Source organism: Pieris brassicae, chromosome 2, assembly GCF_905147105.1.
Source record: "Pieris brassicae chromosome 2, ilPieBrab1.1, whole genome shotgun sequence".
Lineage (NCBI taxonomy): Eukaryota > Metazoa > Arthropoda > Insecta > Lepidoptera > Pieridae > Pieris > Pieris brassicae.
In genome coordinates this window covers 4488842-4514908 of record NC_059666.1, presented here as the reverse complement: position 1 = coordinate 4514908, position 26067 = coordinate 4488842, and the positions used below count along the sequence as shown (strand labels likewise).

Here is a 26067-nt window from a genome sequence, read left to right as displayed (position 1 = left end):
TATAGTAAGTATCGGTACTTGGTACCGTTAAAAAATCGAATGACATTATTATTTAGGACCGATAACATACTTATTAGATACCTTGTATCGTTGTTGGAATAAATTTTGTTTTTGATGATTTCTATGATCATGGAACAATTGGTGTATTTTTAATTTCGTTGCTTATTGTGATTCGTCGTCCATCTTGATTTTGCAAGTTTTTTGTTCTCCGCTCTATTGGGAGATAAGTCGCGGGCGTAAGCTTATATAGTTAAGCTAAAAGGTGAATAAATGTAAATATTAGATTAAGTGAGAACTTGGGACTTTCTTAGGCTGTTCTTATTGTAATATAATTTCTAGTCACATAAACGTAGTTTGAATTAGTTCTTATAAGATTAGCACATTTGGTTGTTTAATAATATAAGTAGGTTTCTGCTTACAAAATATTATAGTCTGATAAAAAAATCAACACGCGAGTTGAATACTGCATTGCTTTATTATTTTAACTTAAATTCTTAAAGATGACGTATCTACGTTATAAAACGGAGAGGAAAATTTAACAATAATTGTAAATTTACTTCAGACGTAACGATGTAATTTTTATTATATTTAATGTCAGAAAACTTTAACCTTTATGCATATGTCTAGAATGTCTTGTAGCATATGATTATTTTACAATCTCAATAAACGGCAACTTTAAATAACCAAATAAATCAAATTAAGCTAAAAATTGTGTTGTTTCATTTTTTGAACATTTAAATTCCAAGGTCTATTTTTTGTCTGTATGTTATTTGAAAAAGATTTAAGATGTTTGAATTTTCGTATATTTTCTATCAACTCTTACAAACTCAAAAATTACTAATGATTGATATTTGTCCAGACAATTTTGAATCTAATATAACTCTTAAAAATTTAATTTTTGTTTTGAAGTGGTAAAGGTTAACCATTGAAGGTCACATTTATAACAGGCGTTGTACGTTTTTTGGTAAATACGATTATTGAACTTTTGGACACTGATAGATCTAAGTCATTTTTAACCAACCAGATATTAAGACAATTAAGTGAACTAGACATGAATTTGCAAGCCTTGTCCATACATTTATCTACGGAATAAAAAAGAAGATCATCTGCATATTGCAGCACATTTATATGAGAATTTATAAATGATTCGAATCCTATGTGTAAATGTTATATTAAAGTGGGGTAAGTACCTTGGGGAAGGCCTTTACGCTAAATTGTACGGTTTAACTCAGTACTATTACCATCTTTCTGAACCATTAATGATATGTATGTGCACGATAACAAATTGATGATAAAATGTATTAATAACGTGGGAACCTGCAGCTCTAATAATTTGCGTTGTAGAATATAAATGTCTATGACGCTCGAGTAAATCCCTATCTAGCATCGTGGGCTCCCCTACTAATAGGTACCGATACATTTTGTTGAATTTCCTCTACATTCCACATGGACCCCGCCAACTAGACCCATTATTGTTACACTGAAAGTGGGATTGAAAGCATTTACCTTTTCCGTTTCCACAAGATTTCAGTTAGGAAAATTATTGGCGTCTTTGTAATCGGAAAAGCCAACTACGCACCTGTTTCTTCTTATACGCTTTACACTTCCGGGAATAATATTATCAAATTTGTTCTGCTTTAAAAAAATGCCAAATGTTATAGGATGGAGAACGGTCCCGTCGTCAGCTGAAATCTGTATACGTTGAACATGAATATATGGGGGAAATATCAGTAGGAACATATTTAGTACGGCTAATCGAACGAAAATCTGTAATGGTTACTGTACCTTTGATGTTATTTGAATTTCCCGCGTTAATGTCTTGAGAGATATTTGAATTTACCGCGTTAAAGTCTTGAGAGATATTTGAATTTTCCGTGTAAGATGTTGATGGTTGAGAGGATGTGTTATGTGAATTATTATTATTTTGCGATTGTGGAGATGGCTGTTTGATTAAAATTGACTCATTTTCTATATTCCATCGCCATTCATTCGCATTGACAATAATCACCAATAGAACCACTACCTTTCTTTTTCTTAATTTTCGTACACTGCAGACAAGCAGTATTGGGCAGCTTGCGCGGCTCGCGGTCAAGCTCCGCCGGGTGTGACCCCCGGTAGCCCCGGGTGAAGCCCAGCGAGGCGACCAGCGGTCGAAGCCGCGGTTGCTGCCCTGGTGTCGTCGGGACCCGCGGAGAAGAGCTCACGCGGGTACTTGTATCGGTCAGGCGGCCTGGAGTGCCTCGGCGCGATGTTTTGGAGGAGGATGTTGAGGAGCGTCCGCTCTATCAAACATCCTCATCGCGAGCCGTGCGACGAACTCGTCGATGGACTCCATCCGCAGGTCTCGCGCTATGGTGGCGTTCCTCATGTAGCGTGGTACCTTTACTGGGCGCCGTAAGACGGTGTTTTGTACCGTGCGCAGTCTTCGGCGGTTGGTCTCCTTAGCGTAGGAGAACCATGACGGTGCCGCGTACGTGAGGTGAGGGCTCACATACAGCTTATGTAGCGCGAGCTTGGTGCGGAGAGGTAGGTTGCCTGTGAAGAGTGGGCGAAGCGTGTGCGCCGCCCACTTGGCTCTCCCTACAGCCCTGGAGATGTGGTCCTTCATGGTCAGACTCCGGTCTATGGTGACCCCTAAATAGATGACTGGCGTCTTCCACGGCACGTCTCGATCCAGGAAGCGTAGGGGTGGTGGCAACCTACCCCGGCCGAAGGCGATTGTAGATAGTAGTAGATAGAGGCGATAGTAGTAGAAGATAGATAGAAGACCTGAGTCTTGTCCGGGTTGGCGGCGAGTCTCCACTTGTCCAGCCACTCTGGCAAGAGGTCCAGAGCGCGTTGGAGTTTTTGAGTAGCGTGCGAGGTGCTCAGCGATGTCGCCACGTACGCCGTGTCATCGGCGTAGAGGGTGAGGGTTCAGACTTCAGGGCACGGGACGTCATCGGTGTACGTGGTGTAGAGCAGGGGCGACAGCACGCTGCCTTGCGGGACGCCCAACCAAACGTTGTACCATAGAGAAATAATATATACTGGGAAATGGTCACGTGACAAAGCGTGAGCTCATTCCCATACAAATTAATTTACATTTAGTAGGTCACGCATGTCAAATAGTGACTTTGTCTCAAGCGCACTTGAGGGTCTTTAATATTTTTTTTATGGCCTGATAATAAGTCCTTTAAGGCATTCATTGGTTTTTAACGAGTAACACATAGACAATAAAAAATATTGAATATTGCGGTCTTTTTTTAATTTGGAACTATGACAACTATGAATTGACACATCCCAGGCTACAAAATTAAGTTAAAAAAAAATCTCGACACATCAAAAGTTTCACGACAATTGACAGTTTTAGTTATCACTTTCCCCTATAGGACCATTATTTCCTCTGAAAAATTTGATTGTATCTGAATTATTTATTCATTATATTTTAAGATTGTAATCTTAATTTAAAAAATCGCTTTTTCACATAATTATAGACTAAGACTTACTTTAGATATTAATTTGATTAAGTTGATTGTATGTTTTGTTTAGAAATTGAATGATACAATTCCACTGTTATATTCTTCGATCTTATTTTTCCTTTTAATCCAAAAATGACGGAAACTGCAACCGATGATGGAGATTTTAGGCAAAAGGGCTTCATTTGCGGCGTAGTTGAAGGTATGTTTATTTATAGAAATTCTACATTTGCTTAGAATGATGTGTTCTACATTCTATAGTTGTACACATAGTTATATATCAAATGCCGGTCTAATGGCCTGTTTCTGTTATAGGCTTTTACGGCCGTCCTTGGACCACGGAGCAAAGAAAAGATCTATTCATAAAGTAAGTCACTATCTTAATCATCTGTTTTGTTAAGTTATTGATTTTTGTACAAACATGTTATGGTTCAATTGGTATTTTCTATTTATGACCATTTTGTTGGAAGTCACAATACATTTAAAGAATACCTCTATTAGAATAAATCAGACAGTTTTAAATCTGTCAGAAACTTATAATTTTATTTTCCTGTTAGACTGAAGAAATGGGGCATGGACATGTATGTGTATGCTCCGAAAGATGATTACAAACATCGGGCTTACTGGAGGGAGTTGTATACCGTGGAAGAGGCTGAGCACCTAACTTCTCTTATATCTGAAGCAAAAGCCCATGGGATAACATTTTGTTATGCTTTATCCCCCGGTCTTGACATAACATACAGTAGCCAAAAGGAAATAACAACTTTAAAGCGGAAGTTGGAACAGGTATGTATTAGTTAAAAGGATTCTCACAACACATTCTTTTCAGTTAAATTTTATGTTTCAATTATGAAACAGTGCAAAGAATAAAGACTTTCCTTGTGTTCACTTCTGCTTGAGTCGATGTCATAAGTCTGGAAACTAATATAATGCATTAGTCATGTTGCCTATTGATCACGGGACACTGCTTGTCTGGGGCGACAATTATCTTATTGTTAAAGAATTATATTATGTATTTTCATTTCAACAATTGTTTTTAGGTCTCACAATTTGGGTGCACATGTTTTTCTCTGCTATTTGATGATATTGAGCCAGAAATGAGTGAAGCAGATAAGCAGATATTTCAAAGTTTTGCTCATGCACAGGTAATCTATATAACTTTAATATAAGTATCTTGAGTATGGAAAGAAAACATAGCTTATTTGCTCTAGAGTATTCTAGTTTTAAGTAGTTTATAAGATTACATTTTGAAGTTTCTAATGACTGAAGGTTCTATAATTTTGTTTTATTTATAGCCTCATCAACAGCATAAATTGATATTCATGTTATGGTGAATTGCAATTGACAAATTTCATTCTCAGAGGAGATAGTTGCACAAATATATCAAATTCCAATTTAGATACTGACTAACATTTTAAAACATGATGACCATTACTAAGAATTATAATCAATTATTCTAATATACAAATCAGTATGCCTCTACTTTCACTAATATTATTAAGTTTTTGCAGGTATCTGTAACAAATGAAATTCATCAACACCTAGGCTGTCCCCGATTTCTATTATGCCCAACTCAGTACTGTTCAACTAGAGCTGTACCTACAGTCAATAACTCTGAGTATCTTAATACTCTGGGTACAAAGCTTTCTCAGGAGATTGATATTATGTGGACAGGTAAAATCTTGTTTAGTTAAACTATGGCCTAATGACAACCTTATAAGTGGTCAGTATTATATTATTGAAATTGGTAAATTATCTAAGTGCTTTAACATCCTTGGGTTTGCTGCTGTTTCAGAAGAGGAAGCTAGCTATGTACCATAAAAATGCTTGTACAGTAATATTGCATATAAAAAAAAAAAACTTGTAAAAGGTAAACATACCCATATGTGCAGGTCATTGTCCCATGAATATTTTCCATTCAAACAATGAGTCATACATTTGATATATAAAATATATTTGCTATGCTGAAGTGTGATTAAAATTTGAATGCCTAGATTTGCAACAAATTACTTTTAACTCTACAGAGTTTAAATTTTTACCTCAACTGATGTCTTGTTGTTACCAACATATATAACTGCATACATAATTTTGTTTTGGTATGAAATTAACAAATTAACTATATTTACAGGCCCAAAGGTGATATCTAAGATATTGACAACAGAATGCATAGAGGAGATAACACAGGTGCTGAGACGACCGCCGGTGATCTGGGACAATTTGCATGCTAATGATTATGATCAGAAACGGATATTTTTGGGTAAAATTATTTGTTATTAGCACGTATAAGTGCTATATGTGGCGTCATAGTATCATATTATTTAAAATGCCACTGTTTTGTTGTTAACTGATTATCACTCAGTGTAATACCTATATGGGTCTTGAATCATCGAAATGTGAAACATATTAATTTAATATTTAAAGCAAAAATAATGTTAACTGACTCCAAAAGAGGAACTTTCTATGTCTCTTGAAGTTTCAGGTGTATGTATATGATATTGGAATTGAATGATATTTTAGTATTGTTACCTTATTTAGTATGGCTTATAAGATAGATATAAGTAAGATATAAATGTATGTTTTTAAAACTTGAAGTCACATTGAGAGGATTCTTTTTGATATAAATCAGGTTTCTATGATATTAATCAAAATTGCTTAAGTAGGTTTTAAGATGGGATATGTTTCTGCACATGTATTTATCTCTAATAACCAAATTTACTGAGTTAAATCAAAATTTTTTATCTTTTATTATTATTCCGAATAATATTAATGTTATGTGAACAGGGCCATACTGCGGCAGGTCACCAGAGCTGATTCCATTGCTCCGCGGTGTGTTGACGAATCCCAACTGTGAATACAATGCTAATATGATTGCTATTAGGACCCTCGCGCACTGGGCTAGTTGTAGCTTGGATGCGCCTACGCATAGTAAGTAGAACATTCAAGACCGAATTTCAAAATTAGTGTGGTTTTGTTTGCAGTACATAAAATAGTAATGAAAAGTTCTCGTTTACAATGTCTTTATCGCATGTGTGATATTAGAATAACACCGTGTTTATCGCTTAAGTATACAAATATATAAAAAAAATATGAGTTATACAGATTTATATTATCTCAATTTTAGATAGTAATTGTGTAGGCTTATAAACATTTTGCAAAAAAATGGCGATTAATAAGGGTGACGGAGACTTTATAGCAAGTTCTTCTTGTCCGTTCTACAGCCTTGTTTTGAGAATTGGCGGTAGATGTAAATTTGGAAGCATTTTTACTGACCTTCATATGTATACATTAATAATTATAAGCCTAAGCCTCATTCATTAATTGAAAATAAATAATATTTTCCAAGAATTATAGAGTAAAACCATTCTGCAAATGGCTCCATCTATATCTGTCTTGAGCATTTTTCTCCCACTCTTCTCCACCAACTTCCTTAAGCTCGTCAGTGCAAGAGGGTGACCTCTCCTTTTCCTGGTAGCCCTTTCCACTTTGTTACCCTTTTTGTCCATCTGCCATTGTTCAAGTGAGTGGTTTGGTCTGCCCATTTCCACTTAAGTTTTGCAATGGGTACAGTGCATAAATAACTTTTGTTATGTTTCTTAAATAAGTAGACCTATATTATGAATTTATATAGATTATTACCTATTAAGGTAGGTTATTGTGAATAAATGTAAAAAAAATTTCAGATGAAGCAATATCATGGGATATAAAACTGGAAAGAGAGAGTGAGCAAGGTGTATGTGAAGACGATGTACCTCTCACTCTAGCGAAACATGTTTATCATCATAGACAGGCATTAAGGTATATTAATTATTTATTTACTCAGTAGGTTGATGGTAAGTGATACGCCGCCTATGGACCCTTAATGCCAGAATGGTGCGAGTGCGTTGCCCGACTTTTAAGAATTGATACGCTCTATTCATGGAGTACTTTTTGGAATACTTTAATGGGAAGCTGGTTCCAAATAGTGGTGGTGCGCGGCAAAACTGCCTTAAATAACACTCAGTTGTGGAACGACATCTTTGATAGTACTTACAATATGATAGCTCTATATTTCCTTTTTAATAAATTTTGGGTTCTTCAAATGTAAGAGAAGTCGTGTTTGTTAAACATTTCACACTAGCTAGAACTTCTTTGGGATTTTTTAAAAATTACATTTGCTTTAGTAATGAATAACGAGACGGAATGCCACCTTTTACTTATGTTTCTTAAGAAAACACTTTTTAACGGATTGAAGCTTAATCATACATTTATTATAAAAATTATATTACATAACTAGCTGCCCCCGGGAACTTCGTTTCTCCTTAATGTGGTTTTAGTTAGCCTTAATACCGTGACATGAAAGAATAATTTCACTGTATTATCGTCACTATAATTTGAATTTGATTTACGCTTCGGTCTAAGTAACACGTGGTTGGCTATGCTAACACCAAAAATTAGACATTACTTTCAATAAAATAATATTGCGACTATAATTAAAGATCTAAGCTATCCTATCTCTTAAGTTGGACCTGACTGCTCACGGTGTGGGAATTTAATTTAAAATCGGTTAAGTAGTTTAGAAGTCCATCGCGGACAAACATCGTGACAGGAGATTTATATATATTAAGATTTTAATTTTAATAGAGGACACCGTGAGTCATTTCTGCAAAAACCCTTCATCTTTTAGTCGGTATCAACTCCGGGGAAATAAATACAGATAATATAACCACTACAGCTGTGATACTTTTTGACATTCAACACCTTTTGTCTTCAGTCACCGCGACCACGCTGTAAAGCACGCGAAACGTCGGGAATAATTTAAAATAATTATAAGTTTATAATAATACATTGCTTCAATCCGTTAAAGTGAAAAAAAGTGTTTCCTTTAAATGTGTAAAAGATATGTTAATAAAAGACAATACTATATTTTTGTCAAATTTTAATATAGTATTGTATACTATTAGTGTTACTTGTAAAATTTTATATTTTTCCTTACTAAGGTTGCCCGGATAGCAATCACTTGTTAGGCCGCCCCGTTAAATAATTTACGTAATATTTTTATATGTATGTACAGTCTAGCGTCACCTGGTCCATTCCGTGCTTGCTCTCGCAGCCTAATAGTTTTCTAACCTAATAGATCAAACATATTTAGAGAAGAATAATTTATATCAAATAGTTTTCTGCTATATTTAATTGTATACAATTTTATAATACTTTAGTTTTGCCTGTTATGCTGTAAATAAATAATTGTATTCCAGGCAAGCGATAAATGAATGGTTGCCCGAATTCTCGATACCGAAAACTGCGCAGGGACCTGTAATCAAACCACAACCGAATGGTATGAATATTTTTTTTTAAAGGAAGTCTAATTTGAGTCTAAAAGTGAAGATTTTGGTTTTCTGGGCCAAGACTAGGACTACCGAGATAAACGTTTTGACACATTTAATAAAGTCAAGCTTATTGATTTTGTTGAAGCCCCTAAAATTTTCTGATTGGTGTTAATCATTACACTAAATTGTTAACGAGACGTAATGTTTTCATTTATTTTATGTCCATATTAAGAACAGTTAAAATCTAAATTGATAAAACATTAAACAAAACAACTCTGGCTGCTTCAAATCTCCTTATTTATGTTTCAGTGACGCCGGTGGCAATAATACCCATAGTGCCATCCGTCAACACGTGCATGTCCCTCGTCAGCACAACGACCACTGCCACTACCAGTACAGCGGATCGGCCTGCCGCCATTCCCACTGTTACCACAACCCATTTACAAGGACTGCCTGACATGTGTCACTCGCATGTCACATCGTCTTTGACAACTACGGTGAGTGTCATTACATCAAACAGCCATATACAAGGCAAGACAAATAAAGCGGTTGCTTCCATAATGTTATTTTGTTTATTTCTTAATTTTTCCACTATTTGACTGATATACAGTAAAACCCGCTTAAGACGATTTCTCTCTTCTTACCAAATACCTTCTTACCGCGTATTATGCGGGATATGGAAAATAATACGTACTACATATTATTATGTACTAATTTGAGTATATATAGGTATTAAATTATACATTTATAAATTACATTAAATACGTAGTGTAATTCTGATCACATTATTTAAAATAATCACCTATTTTAGTTTAACAGAAAGATTTTAATTCATTAGCAATTAAAACATTTTCAACTTTTGCAGTGCGTCTTCGATTTGATCCAAAGTAGCCACATAGTGTCTTAAATCATTAACAGCTGATAATGCCTGGGCGTTTGACAAAACCGGAGTTGACTCATCTTCGTCTTCATCATTATCTCTTACATTGACATCAATGGAAGAATATCCAGGAAAACCCTACAGTATCTCGGGTTCTTCACCAGCGGGCGGGAAGGGTCTTTCTGGGGGCTCTCGTTAGATCGCCCGGTTAGACCTCTCGGCTCGGGCTCGGGCGTATTAAACGGGATGACGAATCGTATTAGACGTTCGGAAATGTATGAAAATAAGTCCCAAGTTCCGGAAACTGGCGTATTATGCGAGAAATCGTATTAAGCGTGATCTTCTTAACCGTGTACTACTGTATATGTAATCAAATGTACATGTAATTTGTATAAATTCATCTAACAAGTATTTATCAATATATATTTTATATGTTGTAGATGACACCATCGGAAACATTCAATCCAGTTTCGAATCCGGTCATGAATTCCCTGGTTTCTGCGAGTAAAGTGATTTTGAACGAATCTATACCAAATCCGATAATTCCGATCGCTAATTCCAATGTGTCCATGCCGTCGGAAATTCCAGTTTCCACGCTTCCAGTGCCCATATTAGGACTTAAAACAATCGATGATAAGGATGAGGCTATGGAGAAGTTGGATGCGAATGAACTTTCTAATGACAGTGAACATAGCTTCATGGATGTTAGGAAGGAAGAGGAAATTATTGTTGATGATGAACGCAATGGGGAAATGAGTCTTGGTGGTGAGTTATTATGGATTGTATAATTTGGAGTTCAGAGCAGTGTTGGCCTCGTGGCTTCCCTTAGGTCATAGGTGTTCGCTCGAACGGTGAATGGAAACATCGTGAGGAATCCGGCTTGCCTTAGACCCAAAAAATCGTTAGTTAGGCACAGAAGGCTCACCTATTTGCCTATTTGATTATCAAATGATCATGAAAGAGGTACATCAATCTGAGGCCTAGACCTAAAAAGGTTGAAGCGCAGAGTTTAAATGATTTTTTCCGAATTATTATTTTGTATTGACGCTACAATCGTGGACTCTGTTGTTGATTCTTTATAGACGGATCGGCCTTCCGTACCTGACAATGTCAATCTAAATTATTGTGTTTCCTTCCGATATTTGCATTTTCGAGCAAACTGCGCATGTGGAAAGAAAATTTCGAACGACCTCAGTAGAGATAATATAGCCAACATTGGTATATTTACAGATGTTTACGTTCTAACTAGAAAACTGATGATGCTAAATCATAATTAATGTGACAGAAATTTCACTGTATATTTTCCAAATATTACAAAAATCCAGTAAACTTTTAGTTCTGGGACTCAGGTTTCTGTATTTGTTTCGTAATCATTTGTTCATTCTAATAGCCAAGTAGGCACAGAAGGCTGATCGCCTGACACACGCCGTGACTCTTTATGTCTATGCCGGTTTCATGGCATTTTTTTATTTACCATACGAGCGAATGTTAAATGTAGGCATAGACAGGAAATCCTTTAGTGCACAGGGGATGGAACCTACGACCTTACGGATGAGGGTCATGAACATACCCTACGTAGAATTAGAGCTTCTTCTGAGGCCTAGTATGTAGTTACAGACATTATTCATTCACTCACTCACACATTTGCACTCACACACTCGCTTATGCACTCAAGCGTGTTGATAACAGTTTAAAATCAATAACAAAAAAATAAAAGATGTAACTAAATTATATATAAAATAAATATTTTAAGTAATGTATAATTAAGTTATAGTTAGTGTTATGAAAGAGCTGGAAACCCTGACACAGATATTTTTACTTAAAAGGGTTCCCAAATCTTACACATTTTAATGGAATTGTACTTAAAATGAATAAACACATATTTTATTTTGTTATTATAAAATAATTAACTGCTAGTTACGTAGTAATTTAATCCTCTGGTTAAAAAATCGTAAAATACAATAATTAACGTAATTGTAACGTAACAATGGATTTTTTTATGGACACGTTAGCAACTCCTATATTCGGAACTAAACGTAACCTCGAACTTCGTTTGAGCGGAATATGTGTCATACAAATTAAATGGAATGTATGTTCGAGCTGACAAAACCACAACCATATTAACATTGACAAAACTCCAAAAAATACTACTAAATGAAATCAAATTAATTTCTATATGTTCTAATGTTTATAGCATTTGTATCTTAATTAAAAAAAAAACAAATGGCTCTCTCCATAGTGGCTTATAATTTAAAAAGATCAAGGACACAACCGCAACACTCGTCGAGCGAGTTTGCTTATCTTGCCGAAGCCCTGCACAAATTATTTGAAGAGGTCGATTGGGTATGAGGGTGTGCAACAGTTTAATCGGTTGCCATCTAAAATCCGCAATATTGGCTTGTTTGACAGATTCAAGGGGGCATTCAAAATCAAAATCAAAAGTTTTTATTTCAAATAGGCCTTTGCAGGCTCTTATGAAACGTCTAGTTGCACGGTTCCAAAAAGTGGGTCTCATGGAGAAGAACCGGCAAGAAACTCCATGGACACTCTTTTCAACAATGGTTTAGCTTACAAAGACTCGGTTACAATAGTAATAATCGGCTGAGAAGTTTATATAATGCAAGGTATACAGAGATTCTATACAATGCAAAAGAAAATTGAGTTTTTACTATTAGTCTAAAATGAGATACACACACTTGCACAGCGCAAGTTGCCAGGGAAGCCGCACATGTAGAGATGAATTAGCGCCATACATCTTTATCGTCAACATAGTCTTGGATTTTATAATACGCAAAAAAATGCATTAAAAATGCATGTCAGTGATTCTAGTGGACTTAAATTGGGACGTGTATCGCGTTCGTATATACATAACTGAGGCAGTCCCCGGGAATGCATACTACTCATAACATTAAGTTTCTCATGTAAATAAAATATAATTTTGTGATGAGAAATAAAGTTCTTGAAACAATTATTTCAGACACGCCACAAACGTTAAGCCCCACCCGTGTCGCTCCGGAAGTGGGTCTGGAGCCGTTGGACGTGGATCTACCGTCAAACATCGTTACGGACTCAGATGTCGTTATGAATGATACATATAGCGAGGTATAGTATTTGATTTATATATACAGTAAGTGATACGGCACTCTATGTTACGAGAAACTTCTTCGGAATAACTCAGCTTTGTTTGGTTACTAACAAACCTGGTTATTAACAATTAAATAATAAAAAAAAATCCTAAGAAATTGATTCTTTCTTAATATATATAAATCTTCTGTCACGATGTTTGTCCGCTATGGACTCCTAAACTACTTAACCGATTTTAAATTAAATTGGCACACCGTGAGCAGTCTGGTCCAACTTAAGAGATAGGATAGCTTAGATCTTTAATTATAGTCGCAATTTTAATTTTATTGCAAATTATTTGTCTATAATTAATTGACAGTCACAATTATCTGTTAACTCCAAAATATTGTAACAGATATCGATACTTTTCGACTGGATTGAGTAAGTAATCAATAGATGGTATTGCTATGGTAAACCGACAAACGTGTCATATAAGTTATTGAGTACGTAGAACGGAAAAGAAGAACTGGCAATAAACTCTCCGCCACTCTTTTTAATCGCCGAGTTTTTTGTTTTACACAACGTTTGTAAGAGCTGCAACTGTTACACCATGTCCCACATGACTTCATAAGTAATTAATAATAATAAAATAAATTAAAAACAATGATTTGTCCTATATCAGCAGGAGGCATGGTGAAATAGGACTACTCACTTACATTATCGTGGGAACAACATGCAAATACGTAGTCGAAATAACTAATATCACCGCATACACGCAATTTAATTATGACCAGTCACCACAAGTAGCACCTGTTCACGAGTATGACGCATGGTCAGCCATCGGCCCCCTTGCCATATTTTTGGGAGAGAGACAACCCGTCTCGTCCCGTATAACGTCACAATATGCACAATCCCTTAAATGTTATATAGTTTACACTATATTTCATGTATTTAAAGTTTGTTTTGTATGTTTTATCCGTTTTTCATAATACTTTAAACATTTAGCATAGTAGAAGGTATCACTCGGAGATAAATTACGTTTTCGTATTGATTTGACAATTGACCATTCCGACCGAAATTTTTTAATATAATTTATATCAAAAATATTTTTTATTGATTTTCAGAATGGTTCAATGCAAGTGGAGCCAAGTAATAGCCCTCTCAGTGGAGATATGATGGTTGAGCATATTGATGTTACTGATGAGTAAGTTTTATCAAATATGTAATAAAATTATTAAAATTTTTCGAGTAACTACCCACACTCTACAATACTTAGTGGTTTGCATAGCGTAAATGCTGACGGTATTACCTTTATTAATACATTAAATAAAGCATTTCTGCCTTTGTAGCAGCGCTTGACCTTTTACACGGTCGAAAAGGCTTAAAATAATAATAATTGTTTCGAGTTTAAGACTCCTAAAGCCAACTGAATTTGTATATGAGGCTTTTAATACATAAAAAGCATTTTTTTCAATAATGTTTATATATCTTTCAGATCATCAGATTCCCTTAAAGAGAATCAGTTGACAACGGATGATCTTCTTCTACTCTGTGACTTGTTCTATCTGCCTTTCGAGCACGGCTCTCGCGGTCTCCGGATGCTTCATGACTTCCATTGGCTGACTTCTCATGCTGCTAGTATACTGCCTAGAGGCAGTAAGCCTGAGGTATGTATAGATGGGTAAAGGTAAATGTTTTAAAAAGGATTTGTGTATGTTTGTAGCGAATAAACTCCGAATGACTAAATCGAAGAATTTTCTAGCGTATTATTTTTAAAATGTTTTAGCAAGTAAAACCTTTATTGTAGTAGTTGGGACCCGCTAATTTCAAAACGAAGAAACCTGTGACGTTCTGGTAATAGTATATTTTAATATTTACTTAGAGAGTACGTAGAGTACTCTCGTACGCTTTAACGGCAATGTTAAAAGTAAAGAAATTAATAAATTTCTATTATATCAGTAGTCTAATTAATATCCCGTATTTCAGTGACCCAAATGAACATTTTTTATATCAACATGGTAATTTTTTTATCCTTACAATAGAAAACTACTTATACACTGTATCAGGATTGTATACTTATACGAATATCACTCAATCAAAATAATATTTTTTAATATAGTTGCTCAAAAAGTGGCGTATTGCGTATTACAACAGAAAACTACTTATACCTTTGTATATTATTATATCGTTGTATTATATCTTTGTAATTTTCCGACGTTTCGCGTGCTTTACAGCGTGGTCACGGTGAACAATTTAAATTTAAAATGATGTAAATAATTATAAGTTTATAATAATAATACATAGCTTCAATCCGGTTAAAAAGTGTTTTCTTTCAATTAGGTACATATCGATAAGCCTGGATCCACAGAATGCCGTTCACAGTTCGTTCTTGATCCGATTTCGGTCTGGTAAAATATTCTTCATACATAATTATATTTGTTTGGAACTTGACGGATTGTTTTAACCAGACTGTTATGGCGACTGAACCGTGAACGGAAGTGTAGTATATATTAGATAGAAAAAATGAATTGTATTTTATAGACGAGTGAATGGCGTCGTCGACACCGTCGTTTCACGTGGTGGGCGCAGCGCAGTCGTAGGCTCGGGCGAAGACTTGCGGCCGCGCCTAACAAAGAACTGCACGCTGAGTTACGCCCGTATCTTTGGGACTTGTGCGCTGTTTTGGCATTATTGTCCGCCTTTTTGAAGTGGCTAGGTGAGTGTTCAACTTTTCCTGTATTTAGTATTATTATTTTTTTTAATAAAGTCGACAGTATTGGATTTTTATCGCCCCAATATGCTATCTGGAGTAATTTTCAATGTCTTGCGTCTTGGTCGAGGCGCTGTCTTCATTGATTGATTATAAAAAAATAAATTATGTCATATAGATTAATGCTTTTTTTTCTATTTTGATGTCATTTCTTATTTAATTAAGTAATGTTATAGACGGTTAAATTATTGAAGTGAAACTTCTTTATCGGCGTTGGAAAAAAAAATCGCGTCACATTTTTTAGTTACGCGTCACATTTTTTTAGTTACGCGTCACATTTTTCGGTTACGCGTCACATTTTTCCGTTATGCGCTACCTTTTTCTGGGCCCTTTTTGATTCGAAGAGATTCGAAGCCATTAATAAGAAAAATATATAATAACGATAACAATGATAGTTATAATTCTATTACAATCAATGAAATTCTGTAATAAATTAGTAATAAGGTAAAATGAAATAATTGTATTATTTGTATTCATGTCTATGATAATCTTTTTTTAAACTTTATCTTGAAATAAAACACTTTTTTACTGGATTAAAGCTATTTGTTTTATTTAACAAAAGACAATACTAAACTTTATCTTATTTAACTTTATTTAACCAATTTCTGTTTAGTTGCATATAGTAGATATTTTTTTGAAAAATAAGGTCATAAAGAAGTTTCACTTCTTACGTGTGTACACTAGTACACGCACACATTTTTTTAGCATGCGATATATTAATGTTACATTTCAGAGCTTGGTAAATTTCCTGCAAACATCGCAACGAACATGCAAGGAAGTTATACATGTAAGTATGTTAATAAATATTTAGTATTGCTCTTCAACCATATACACATTAAAAAATAGTAAGAAAACGAATACTAAAAGTAGCGTTGGCGGTTTAAGCGTGCGAATTTCATGCATGAGGTCGTGGGGATGGACCTCCCCTGGCTGTACACTAATTTAACGCTCTACGTACGATTTTAACACTCTACGTACGAATTTAACACTCTACGTACGAATTTAATACTCTACGTACGAATTTAATACTCTATGTACGAATTTAATACTCTACGTACGAATTTAATACTCTATGTACGAATTTAATACTCTACGTACGAATTTAATACTCTATGTACGAATTTATTACTCTACGTACGAATTTAATAATCTACGTACGAATTTATCACTCTACGTACGAATTTACCACTCTACGTACGAATTTAATGCTCTACATACGAATTTAATACTGTACGTACGAATTTAACACTCGGACGTTCGGTAAAACATCGTGAAGAAACCGACATGACTTAGACTCAAGAACGCATGGCTTGTCAAACATTGAAGGCTGATCACCTAATTGCCCATTAGAAAAAATAAAGATTCAGATCTAAAACGTTTTATATTATATATAGCGCCACTGGTTTTTGTGATATTTGTTACAACTCCAAAATTTGTGTTTCTATATAGATATTTTCACATGTTATGAGTGTAAATTGCTTAACGTTCATAATGCTAAGTTATTTGCTTCGGCAATCAACTCGGTACGATTGGTAACTAACTAAACCTAAGCGGGGTTAATAAACAAAAGTTAGAGCGATATTTGTTTCCATGGTAACAATGTTTTTCATTGTAAAAAACAAAGGACACGTGAATCCTTAGTTCCGGGCACCATATAGGACAATATTTGTCTAAGAAAACGTAATCTTGTACCGATTGAGGTATTAACATTCGCGTAGGGTTCTCGAAAGGTTGGCGGGAGGCGTTCGAGAGTGGTGCTCAAGAGCCGTGGGTGTTCCGTGGTGGTTTAGCGGCTGACTTGCGTCGTCTTGTACCTTTGGATTGCGGCCCGGATTTGAGACACTCCCTTCCAAATGCAATGCCGCCTCTATTATGTACTGCGCCACAGACCGTACGACCTTATATGCCGAGCGATGAAGCTCAGGTAACGTACTTTTTTACATATAATAATCGTTTTAATTTTAATCTAAAATAGCAATTTCATAAAAGTTAACGAAACGATGCTTTGATTGTTGTTTCTGAGGTCAGCTAATCACAATGAGTACGTACGTATGTGAATGTGTGAATTCACGAATCCATACGAAAACAACTTCGCATGTATGAGGACAATATCGTTCAGAAATTATACTAATCAATATTGACTTGATTTGGGCCGATATTTATGTTAAAATCGGTTCCCAGGTGTGTACCATCTGTCACAAGACCTGTCGTGATGGAGGTGACTGCAGCGACCTGTTTCCGAGCGACCTTCAGAGTTTGCCAGCTGATAGGTGAGTCTGTGTTCTTTAGTTCTATTTGAGCTTTATACGCTCACGATCTGCGTCTGAAAAATTAAAAATATTGCAGCGCCTCTGGTGAGACAGAACTAAGAATTTTATACAAATATTTTACGCATTTATTATAGTTTACTTCTTGACAAACTCTTAAGAGAACAAAAATTCTCTTGTCTAATAACGATATAACAATATATCACCGCTTTTAATAAAAATTACATTTTATTTTTAACTAGAAATTGCAATTTCTTAAACCTTACTTTGTCTAAGTGAGCGTTCAAGTCACGCAATTTTTGGATATTCTTGACCCCCCCCCATGAAACACACCGTAACGTTTTCTGTATCCTATAGTAAAACGTTTCGTGACCCCCCCCCCCCCCCAATGACTCTTTATGCCTTAAACTTACCATTATGTGGTGTAAGGTACTGGAAAGTCGAAAATAATATTATCAATAACAAGTAATTCAATCCCCGCCCCGCATGGTAGCCCCCCCCTCCCCAAATTCTTTACGTAACACATGAATTCAGGGAGCAAGTACAAAAAAAAATACGCTCCTTTCCGATTTTTTCGAAGTATATGAAAAACAGTTATAGGACAACAAAGGTGTATGTATACGCCACCGTAAAACGGAAATATTTTTGTTCTTAAACTATTCATTTGCTTCAACGACATGTATCTTCGATAAATAATAATTTAGATCATGGAACTATTGATAAATAGTAACCAGTAAGTTACGCATATATTCTATACAACACTGTTGGGTTACCAGATTAGTAATGCCCTTCCTAACGCTGACACCGGAGTTGTGTATGGTGATAGAAGATGACGGAGATTGTTTATCTGAGGAGACAGCGGAGAACGACGATGACTTGGAAGGAGATAAACCTGAAACCAGCAACCAAGCAAATGGTATGTATATATAGTATTAAAATAGACGTTCTTTTAACGGGTTCCAATTTTACTAAATTACCATAAAAACTGGAGTGAAATCACCTAATAAAAATATAGGCTTATTTACTATAATATTTTTCCAGGATCCAAGACTGAAATAATTGGGTACGCCTGTGCGGTACTCAATAGCAAGGAGTTCTACAAGAAACAAGAGATTGCTTGGATACCGGAGATGTGCGTTAAATACCCAGAAGAACTAATACAAAGAGAGGATCTAAGCCAAGCTGCTAAGGTAAACATAGAATTGTCTAAAATCTGTAGACATAGAACGGTAACTGGTGACTTGCATTTATTTGGTAAGGTTTAATCTGAGTTGTGGGTCTAAACTCCCGTAGATCAAAAATTAGTTTATTTTTACTAAAAAGAGATCGTTCGCGCTTAGTTTCCAAAAATAAATAATTCTATATTAAGTATATAGTGTCACAACACACACGTATGAACACACCTATATTTAGATTATATTTCACTAGGCCATTGATGGCAATTATTCTTTGTTATTCATTTGTAATTGTTTTGTAACTTAATATTTTTTTTTATTGTGTGTATAAATTTCCAGGACTGCGTAGGTCACTTCCACCAATTCAGTACATTGGAACGCGCTCCAGAGGCGGTCAGTGCGTCCCACCCGGCACTGCTAACATGTTGTGTTCTTCGCGATACAAGAGATCCGCATGCGCCGGCAAGACTGCTTACTTGTTTACTTGCTGCACTACGGGCAAACGGTAAGTATATAGGGTTTTAATATTTTACCAGTCGCAAAATACACATTTCTATATAAAGACATCAATAGCTATATAAAATGTACTATTAATATATAGGATAAGTCATGGTCAAAAGTTTTCTGATTCGAAGGACCAATTTATCAATTTTAATCAACGGGCGTACATTTATCTGTTTCATAGATAATTTTGTTCACGCGTTTCACCTGATTAATTATGAAGAAAATAAAAATCAAATCGTAATAGTGGAAATCTTTGAATACTGAACTTTGACTGCATATGCGGGGACGACAAAAGTTACTTGGCGTGTTATGATGAGAAATTGCTTCCATATAAAATATATAAGGAACTCGTGAAATTCCAGGTGTAAACGGCGTCCATGCGTGTATCAACTCGACTGACCACTATTTGCTGCAGTTCTATAACAAACTTGGCTTCGTCGAGTTATCCCGTGACAATGGACGTGTTTACCTCGCACGATCCTTCTAGCGCCCATACCTTTGTATGAGGCTGCTACGAACTAGGAAGCAGTCCTAAGGATGAACACACTAAGCGACGTTATTCGAAATCACTTGAGCTGTAACCTTAACAGAAGTAATACAGTTTCTATTCTATTATTGCCCAAAAGATTTTAAATCGATTTTTGTGATTTAAATCTCTCCACTACTAAGCACGTATTTTAATATGGTTGGCAATTAATATTTTCTATGCATCGGTAAGTAATTTGTAATATATTTATTTTTTATGACGGACGTTTTCGAATAAATCAAAACTTATGCATAAATATATCAATTTTTTAAAATTAAGTTCACAATTGCAAATTAAACTTAAATACGAATAAGAATTCGCTACCACGCAATTTCTTTCCAATTATGTGTTGAGATTTATGAGTGAGAAATCGATTAGCTCGATTGTTAAAAGTATGGGTTTCATTGACATGGTCACGTGACATGGTTTTTGAATGCGCTATCTGTGGTCCGAATTCTATCATGTAAATATTTATACTTATTTACTAAAACTAAAGCACCACACACATTTTATTATTGATGTAATTTATAGTTTATTGGTACTAACGTTTTTATACAGTGAACACATCATTTTATAATTTTTTTTTGGTTCATTACATTATTTGCATGCAAGTTTATATTTGTCAAATTATTATGATTTAGTTTATAAGTAGGGATAAGACTATTGCGTAGAGCAATTGTACTGGCCCACTGCTAACTTTAAACTTGACAGTTCCGTCGTTTGTCACTGACAATTGACATTCGTAAGTTAGTTGTAATTTTCCACAGACTATAAGGGGATAATTTAAGAAAAGAACGGTACTTTACAACCAACTTGACCTTAAGAAATTTAATCTGTAATATAGCTGTTTGGTATCAAGGAAATACGGTTCAACAAAAAAAATATTTTTGTATTGTGTCGTCCAGTCCAGGAAGGCTGTTTCAAAATCGCGATAATTATTCCTTTATGTGAGCTGACGATGTAAGTTATGCAAAAAAACTTGTAGGACGAAAGTAACTAAACTAACTAAATTTATAAAAAAAATTGTGACTGTTTATCTTTTAAAGTTGATTCAATAATCAAAATTGTTATAAATATTTCATAAGATAATGCGAGTATTACAACATAGTCCTAGTCAAGAGTTGAGCGGAGTTTAGGGATTGTGATATTTTGGACGCCTGTATTCCAAAACGTGTTTCAAAATCTAGTTTTATGATTTTATTTACGTAGAAAGTTATTAATTATTAGTGTTCAACATTAAAAAAATCTTACAGTTGATTATACTGCCGTTTAACTATCAATTTTAAAGCTAAAGTGAATTAACTAAGTTTTAAATATAAGGTAACGACAAGGTTCTATCATAAATGTTCGAAAGGAGTCCGAATTGCCGGGATGAGATTCAAGAGTCTGGACTTGGGACAGCGTGCAACGTTTATCACTGAAGTCGTAGGTTTGATCCCCAGCTGTAGTCCAATGGACTCGCGCAAACGTTGAAGGAAAATATCGTGAGGAATCCGGTCTTAGAGCCAAAAAGTTCACGGCGTATGTCAGGCACATATCATCTTTGATTCTTACTTGCCTATTAGATTGACAAATGACCACACAGATACAGAAATCTGCAGCCCAGACTTAGAAAAAGATTGTAGCATCACTGTTTTGTATAAACCTGTATCGACACTAAATTTTACACACTAAAACCCGCGTAGCGTATTACAAGACATAGGTCAGAAGAAGATAAGAAAAATACTGTTTTAGTTTGTATACCTAAGGTAGGTTAATAATTAGTGTTTTATAAATAGATTTGGGACGTTTTAGGATACGCATGTGTGCTCTAGGTAGGACAGATCGAATACTCTAGGTAAATCGAAGCATTTTTTATTAGACTTGCTATTTACCTGTAAATCATTGATTACATATGGTTTTAAATATGACCAAATGTATTTAGATTTGATTGATTTTGGCTTTTTAGCAAACTCAAACTCAAAATATATTTATTCATATAGGTAAATTAGTACACTTATGAACTTCAAAAACAAGTTAAATTAATTGTAAATTTACATTTACTACCAGTTCGCAAGTCAAAGGCGTAGAGCGGGTAAAGAACTGGCAAGAAACTTTCCGCCACTCTTTTTAATCGCCAAGTATTGAGTCATACAAATTGTTTGAACTGGAGGAAATTTACAAATTTATATTGGAAACCTAAAAACTTAGTAAATTATTAGCCAACATTTTCTTCCAATTGCGTAACGTTTAGTGTTAAGAATTTAATATAGAAATCATTATCCATAGTTGTTTATTTGTGTTCCAGCATAAACTGCTTTTTTTAATTTAAGGCCCCATCTAGCTGGCAAGAGTGCATGATATGTTAAATAAATATAGCTGAGCTGAGGTTTATATTCACATTTTTATAAGCTTATATAGTTATTAAATCTTTTTATTAATACTTCATTTGAATACATTGTTGGAAAACTATCGCCTGATTCGTTAATTAAGTTAATTGAAAAGGCTTATTATAAATGTATATTAAATTGACAATTTCTTTTTAATAAAGCGTTAAATGTAGCTATTAATCTTGATTTTTTTGTCTTTAGCATTTATGTAACCCTTGTTTATAAAATCAACAATAAATATTTTCAAGCAAATATTTAAAAAGTTTCGAATAGATAAATATATATATTAAAATATAAATCAATTATTGTTATTATTTTACTAGTACCAATTGGTATGATATAGGAATTGTAAATAACCTAATTATAAGAAGTCTTAGCTAGCTTCGTAGTTGGATGGCAATTGAAATTATCATTAGGTATTTGATTGAAGTATTACAAGAATATCGGTCCAGCTTCAATGTCCACATATTCCGTAAGCAAATTGGACCTATAAAAAAGCAACAATTAAAAAAGGATTTTGACAAGGTGCACACGAATTGCAAGTTTTCATAAAAATATGATCAACAACTTCCGTGTTTAGTGTATAAGTGCTAATTTTAAATTACTTCAAGCTAATTAGACTAAGCAGAACAATCTTTAAAATTTTGTTTGTATCGAATATCTACTCTTGTTTGATAAATAAAGGAGCTGCTTGGTTGTGTCTGAGACGTTTAAGTAGTTGTTATATTTGAGTGGCCGTATATAGAAAACTATTGTTGATTAAATAACATAAAATTATGGTATAGAGTATAATATCGTTTACAATGCCACAGGTAATAAATATTATCTATTATAAAGTTGAAACGTATAACCACTCAAATATATTATGAAGCAATAACACAGCAGTTCATTTTATTTTAATCGTGAATTGTGCCGATACACAAATTTACGTTAAAAATAAAATAGATTTATTACATAATATAGCTATCGTAAGGTGCCGGCCAACATAAATAAAATCTTAATAAAATTTTGTGTTTTTATTTCAATTTATCGGATATAACCGATGTCTGCTACGAAGGAAACAGTTCTGTGGTTAAATCCCATGTTTCTATGTAATTAATCGATGAAGATGTTTGAGCGAAACACATACTTTGCTAAATATTACACATGACCACTGTTAGTCATCTGTAACAGATCTGGAATTCGTCGTTGACAATTCTGATAACTTTTGCTTTATTTCCGTAATCTGAAATTAAAAATATGTTTAATTTAAGTACTTATTTGGCATATTAAAAGTTGTCTGTATTACGTGGAACAAGGTAAGGTTGTATACCTTTTGTATTTCATGCAAAAGAATCTTCTGTTCAGTACGCGGGGTCATTTCATTTGTCTGTAAATCAATTGCTTCCAAATTGTCAAACAGTTCTTTTATCTTCATAGCCAAGTGTACATCATTATTACTCTTTCTAGGCACGGTGGGTTTCGAACGTCGAACTATTCTTTTCCTGAACTTATCCGGCAAATCTTTCTCCAAGTCCTCCCTCGTCAAAAATGTCATATACTCTGGGTTAGTATCATAAGGGTAAATTGGTTCGGTGTAGTTTGTTGTATCATTGGACATAAAAAATTGTCTGGTTTTGTAATTCTTTCGCCAGTTCCGGAGCAGTTCCATATTCCTAGGAACATCAAGATAACGTAATTGTAAAGAAGTATTGACAATATTTTATATTTCAGATCATTATTGTGGGCAGACATGAATTAATATTGTTTGATATTTAGCTCTGCAAATTGTTTTATATTTTATATTCAATTCCTTGCTGTACCTAACATTTGCATAAATGCTGTAAAATATTTTCACTCAATTCTTTGCAATGAGTGTGTTTGTTTACTTACTTTTTTTCCTGAATAATTTTATCGGCGCGTGCAATAAAATCCTTCCTCTTTAGCAGAGCTTGTTCTTTGAGATAGCTCTGCAGAATCCTCTGATCTTGCACCATCTTGTTGGCAGTTCTGATCGGTTGAAGATATTTTGAGCTTTGTGTGTGTAACGTCTTTTCACGAGTTATAGCCAATTTTGGACATTTACCTTTTAGTTTATCGTAATATTCGCTGGCATCTTTCTCATTAAAATGAACTTTCAACCTGTTCTTCATTTCACTACTATCTAGTACTGAGTTATAACTTCGTGCATTACTCAACTCTTCTGCTTCGAATTCGCTTGTGTTATCCGAAATAGACTTCTCATCTAATAATGTACTGAGATATTGATTATAAAGATACTTTAGGGTTTTATTTGTTCCTAAATTTATAATTTCTTTTGGAGGGTAGACTAGCGGATTTCCGTTCAGTTGTAGCACTTTTAAAGTCATTACAGTGCCTAGTTCATTTGGTAGTGACGATATATTGTTGTCTTGTAATAATAAATGTGTCAGATTTGGATGATTTTTTATAGATGGAGGTATACATTCCAGCTGATTCCCACGCAAATCTAGCCAATTTAGGTTAAGAAAAGTGTGAAAAAAATCATCGGGTAAAAATCGAATTTTGTTGTTTTGTAAGTAGATCATCTGTGAGCAACGTAAGTATAATTAATAGTGCAATCAATACTAAGCATATAATACAGTATAATTATAGTAATTATTTCTAATTTTGATAAGGTAAAGATTATTTAAATATTACTCTAGCCAACAACGGCAATATAATGTGGCCGTGTACCATTGGACTTATTTTCCGATCTAATGCTTGTACGGTGAAGGAATCGTGAGGAAAGCGGCATGTCTCAAACCCAAAAATCGACATGATTTCAACTTGAATATGAAATAAAATTCAAGTATGAATTTAAAAAAATATTAAAAAGATCAAAGAAATGGATTTAATCCGATGTCAAGATTGAGGAACTTATTATTATTCTAGCCAGCTAAACTAAAAGAATTTTCATAATATCAGTTAAAGACTTACAGTAGCTGATTTATTCTTATAAATCCGATCTGGTACCGTTTCTAAATCATTTGAAGATATGTCTAGCGTTGTTTCACTATCGAAATCTTCGTAAAGTTCATTTAGTTTAGTAGCCATAACACAATTTCGAAATTATAAAAATATACAAAAGATAGCAAGCTTGTAGACAAACATAGAAAACCAATGACAATGTTTTTGTTAGATCACTTACAACGATTGCTATGGTTTCCACGGAATGGGTTGGGTCGTTGTGTTGTCACTGACGGTTGAATACGGTTGGTAGTTTTAGTCAAATTTCAATGAATTTGACTGAGAATGATGAAATGTGTACTTGAAAGATCAATTCGTCATTAGTGCCGCCGCTATGAAATATGATTGATGGTTGCGTTGCACGATCCATAGTTGAGTTCATCCAAAAAACTTTTGTTTTGGTGTTTATTAAACACCAATTATGTATATACGTGTCTTAATGTATAACATATTAATCATTTACGTATTGTTAACCTCTATTTAAATTAGAACCCCCGGTACTAATATTGAGCCTCAGTACAACTACTCAACAACTTCTAAGCAGTTTCTCAGCTCACATTCTGAGAAAGTGACTAAAACATTACAATTTGATTTCTTTATAACAAAATATCAGTCTATTTGCACAACCAACTAAAGCATATAACTGATATACTGTTATGTACTACGTAATGAGTATTTTAGTTATAAGGGTATAACCCTTTTCAACGTATTCATGGCTGAAAACTAGCTAATAATCAGCAGCTAACGATACTCATATAATCATAATTAATGTACACAATGTT

At 34.4% G+C, this 26067-nt stretch overlaps 2 protein-coding genes across 3 annotated transcripts; one reads left to right on the top strand and one right to left on the bottom strand.

Annotated features, from left to right (window-relative positions):
• The first annotated feature begins 3393 nt into the window (after positions 1–3393).
• LOC123719138 (protein O-GlcNAcase) lies at positions 3394–21998 on the top strand. Of its 2 annotated transcripts, none has more exons than XM_045676157.1 (22): positions 3394–3660; positions 3774–3825; positions 4016–4244; positions 4499–4603; positions 4970–5132; positions 5587–5715; positions 6240–6383; positions 7139–7253; positions 8693–8772; positions 9074–9261; positions 10085–10409; positions 12622–12746; positions 13832–13911; positions 14203–14374; positions 15249–15423; positions 16211–16264; positions 17208–17401; positions 17659–17747; positions 18521–18660; positions 18786–18934; positions 19259–19424; positions 19786–21998. In XM_045676157.1, exons 1-22 carry the CDS (start codon positions 3594–3596, stop codon positions 19908–19910), a joined length of 3066 nt encoding a protein of 1021 aa, XP_045532113.1. In that variant the 5' UTR covers positions 3394–3593; the 3' UTR covers positions 19911–21998. The 2 variants fall into 2 exon arrangements, with proteins under 2 accessions (XP_045532113.1, XP_045532112.1); XM_045676156.1 differs by having other exon boundaries at positions 3395–3660; positions 17196–17401.
• A 640-nt stretch (positions 21999–22638) lies between these two features.
• Positions 22639–25443, bottom strand: LOC123719163 (leucine-rich repeat-containing protein 40-like). Its single transcript, XM_045676158.1, has 5 exons — positions 25256–25443; positions 24191–24864; positions 23631–23973; positions 23448–23543; positions 22639–22805 (listed from the first exon to the last, which is right to left on the bottom strand). Exons 1-4 carry the CDS (start codon positions 25370–25372, stop codon positions 23475–23477), a joined length of 1203 nt encoding a protein of 400 aa, XP_045532114.1. The 5' UTR covers positions 25373–25443; the 3' UTR covers positions 22639–22805; positions 23448–23474.
• Between the last annotated feature and the right edge of the window lie 624 nt (positions 25444–26067).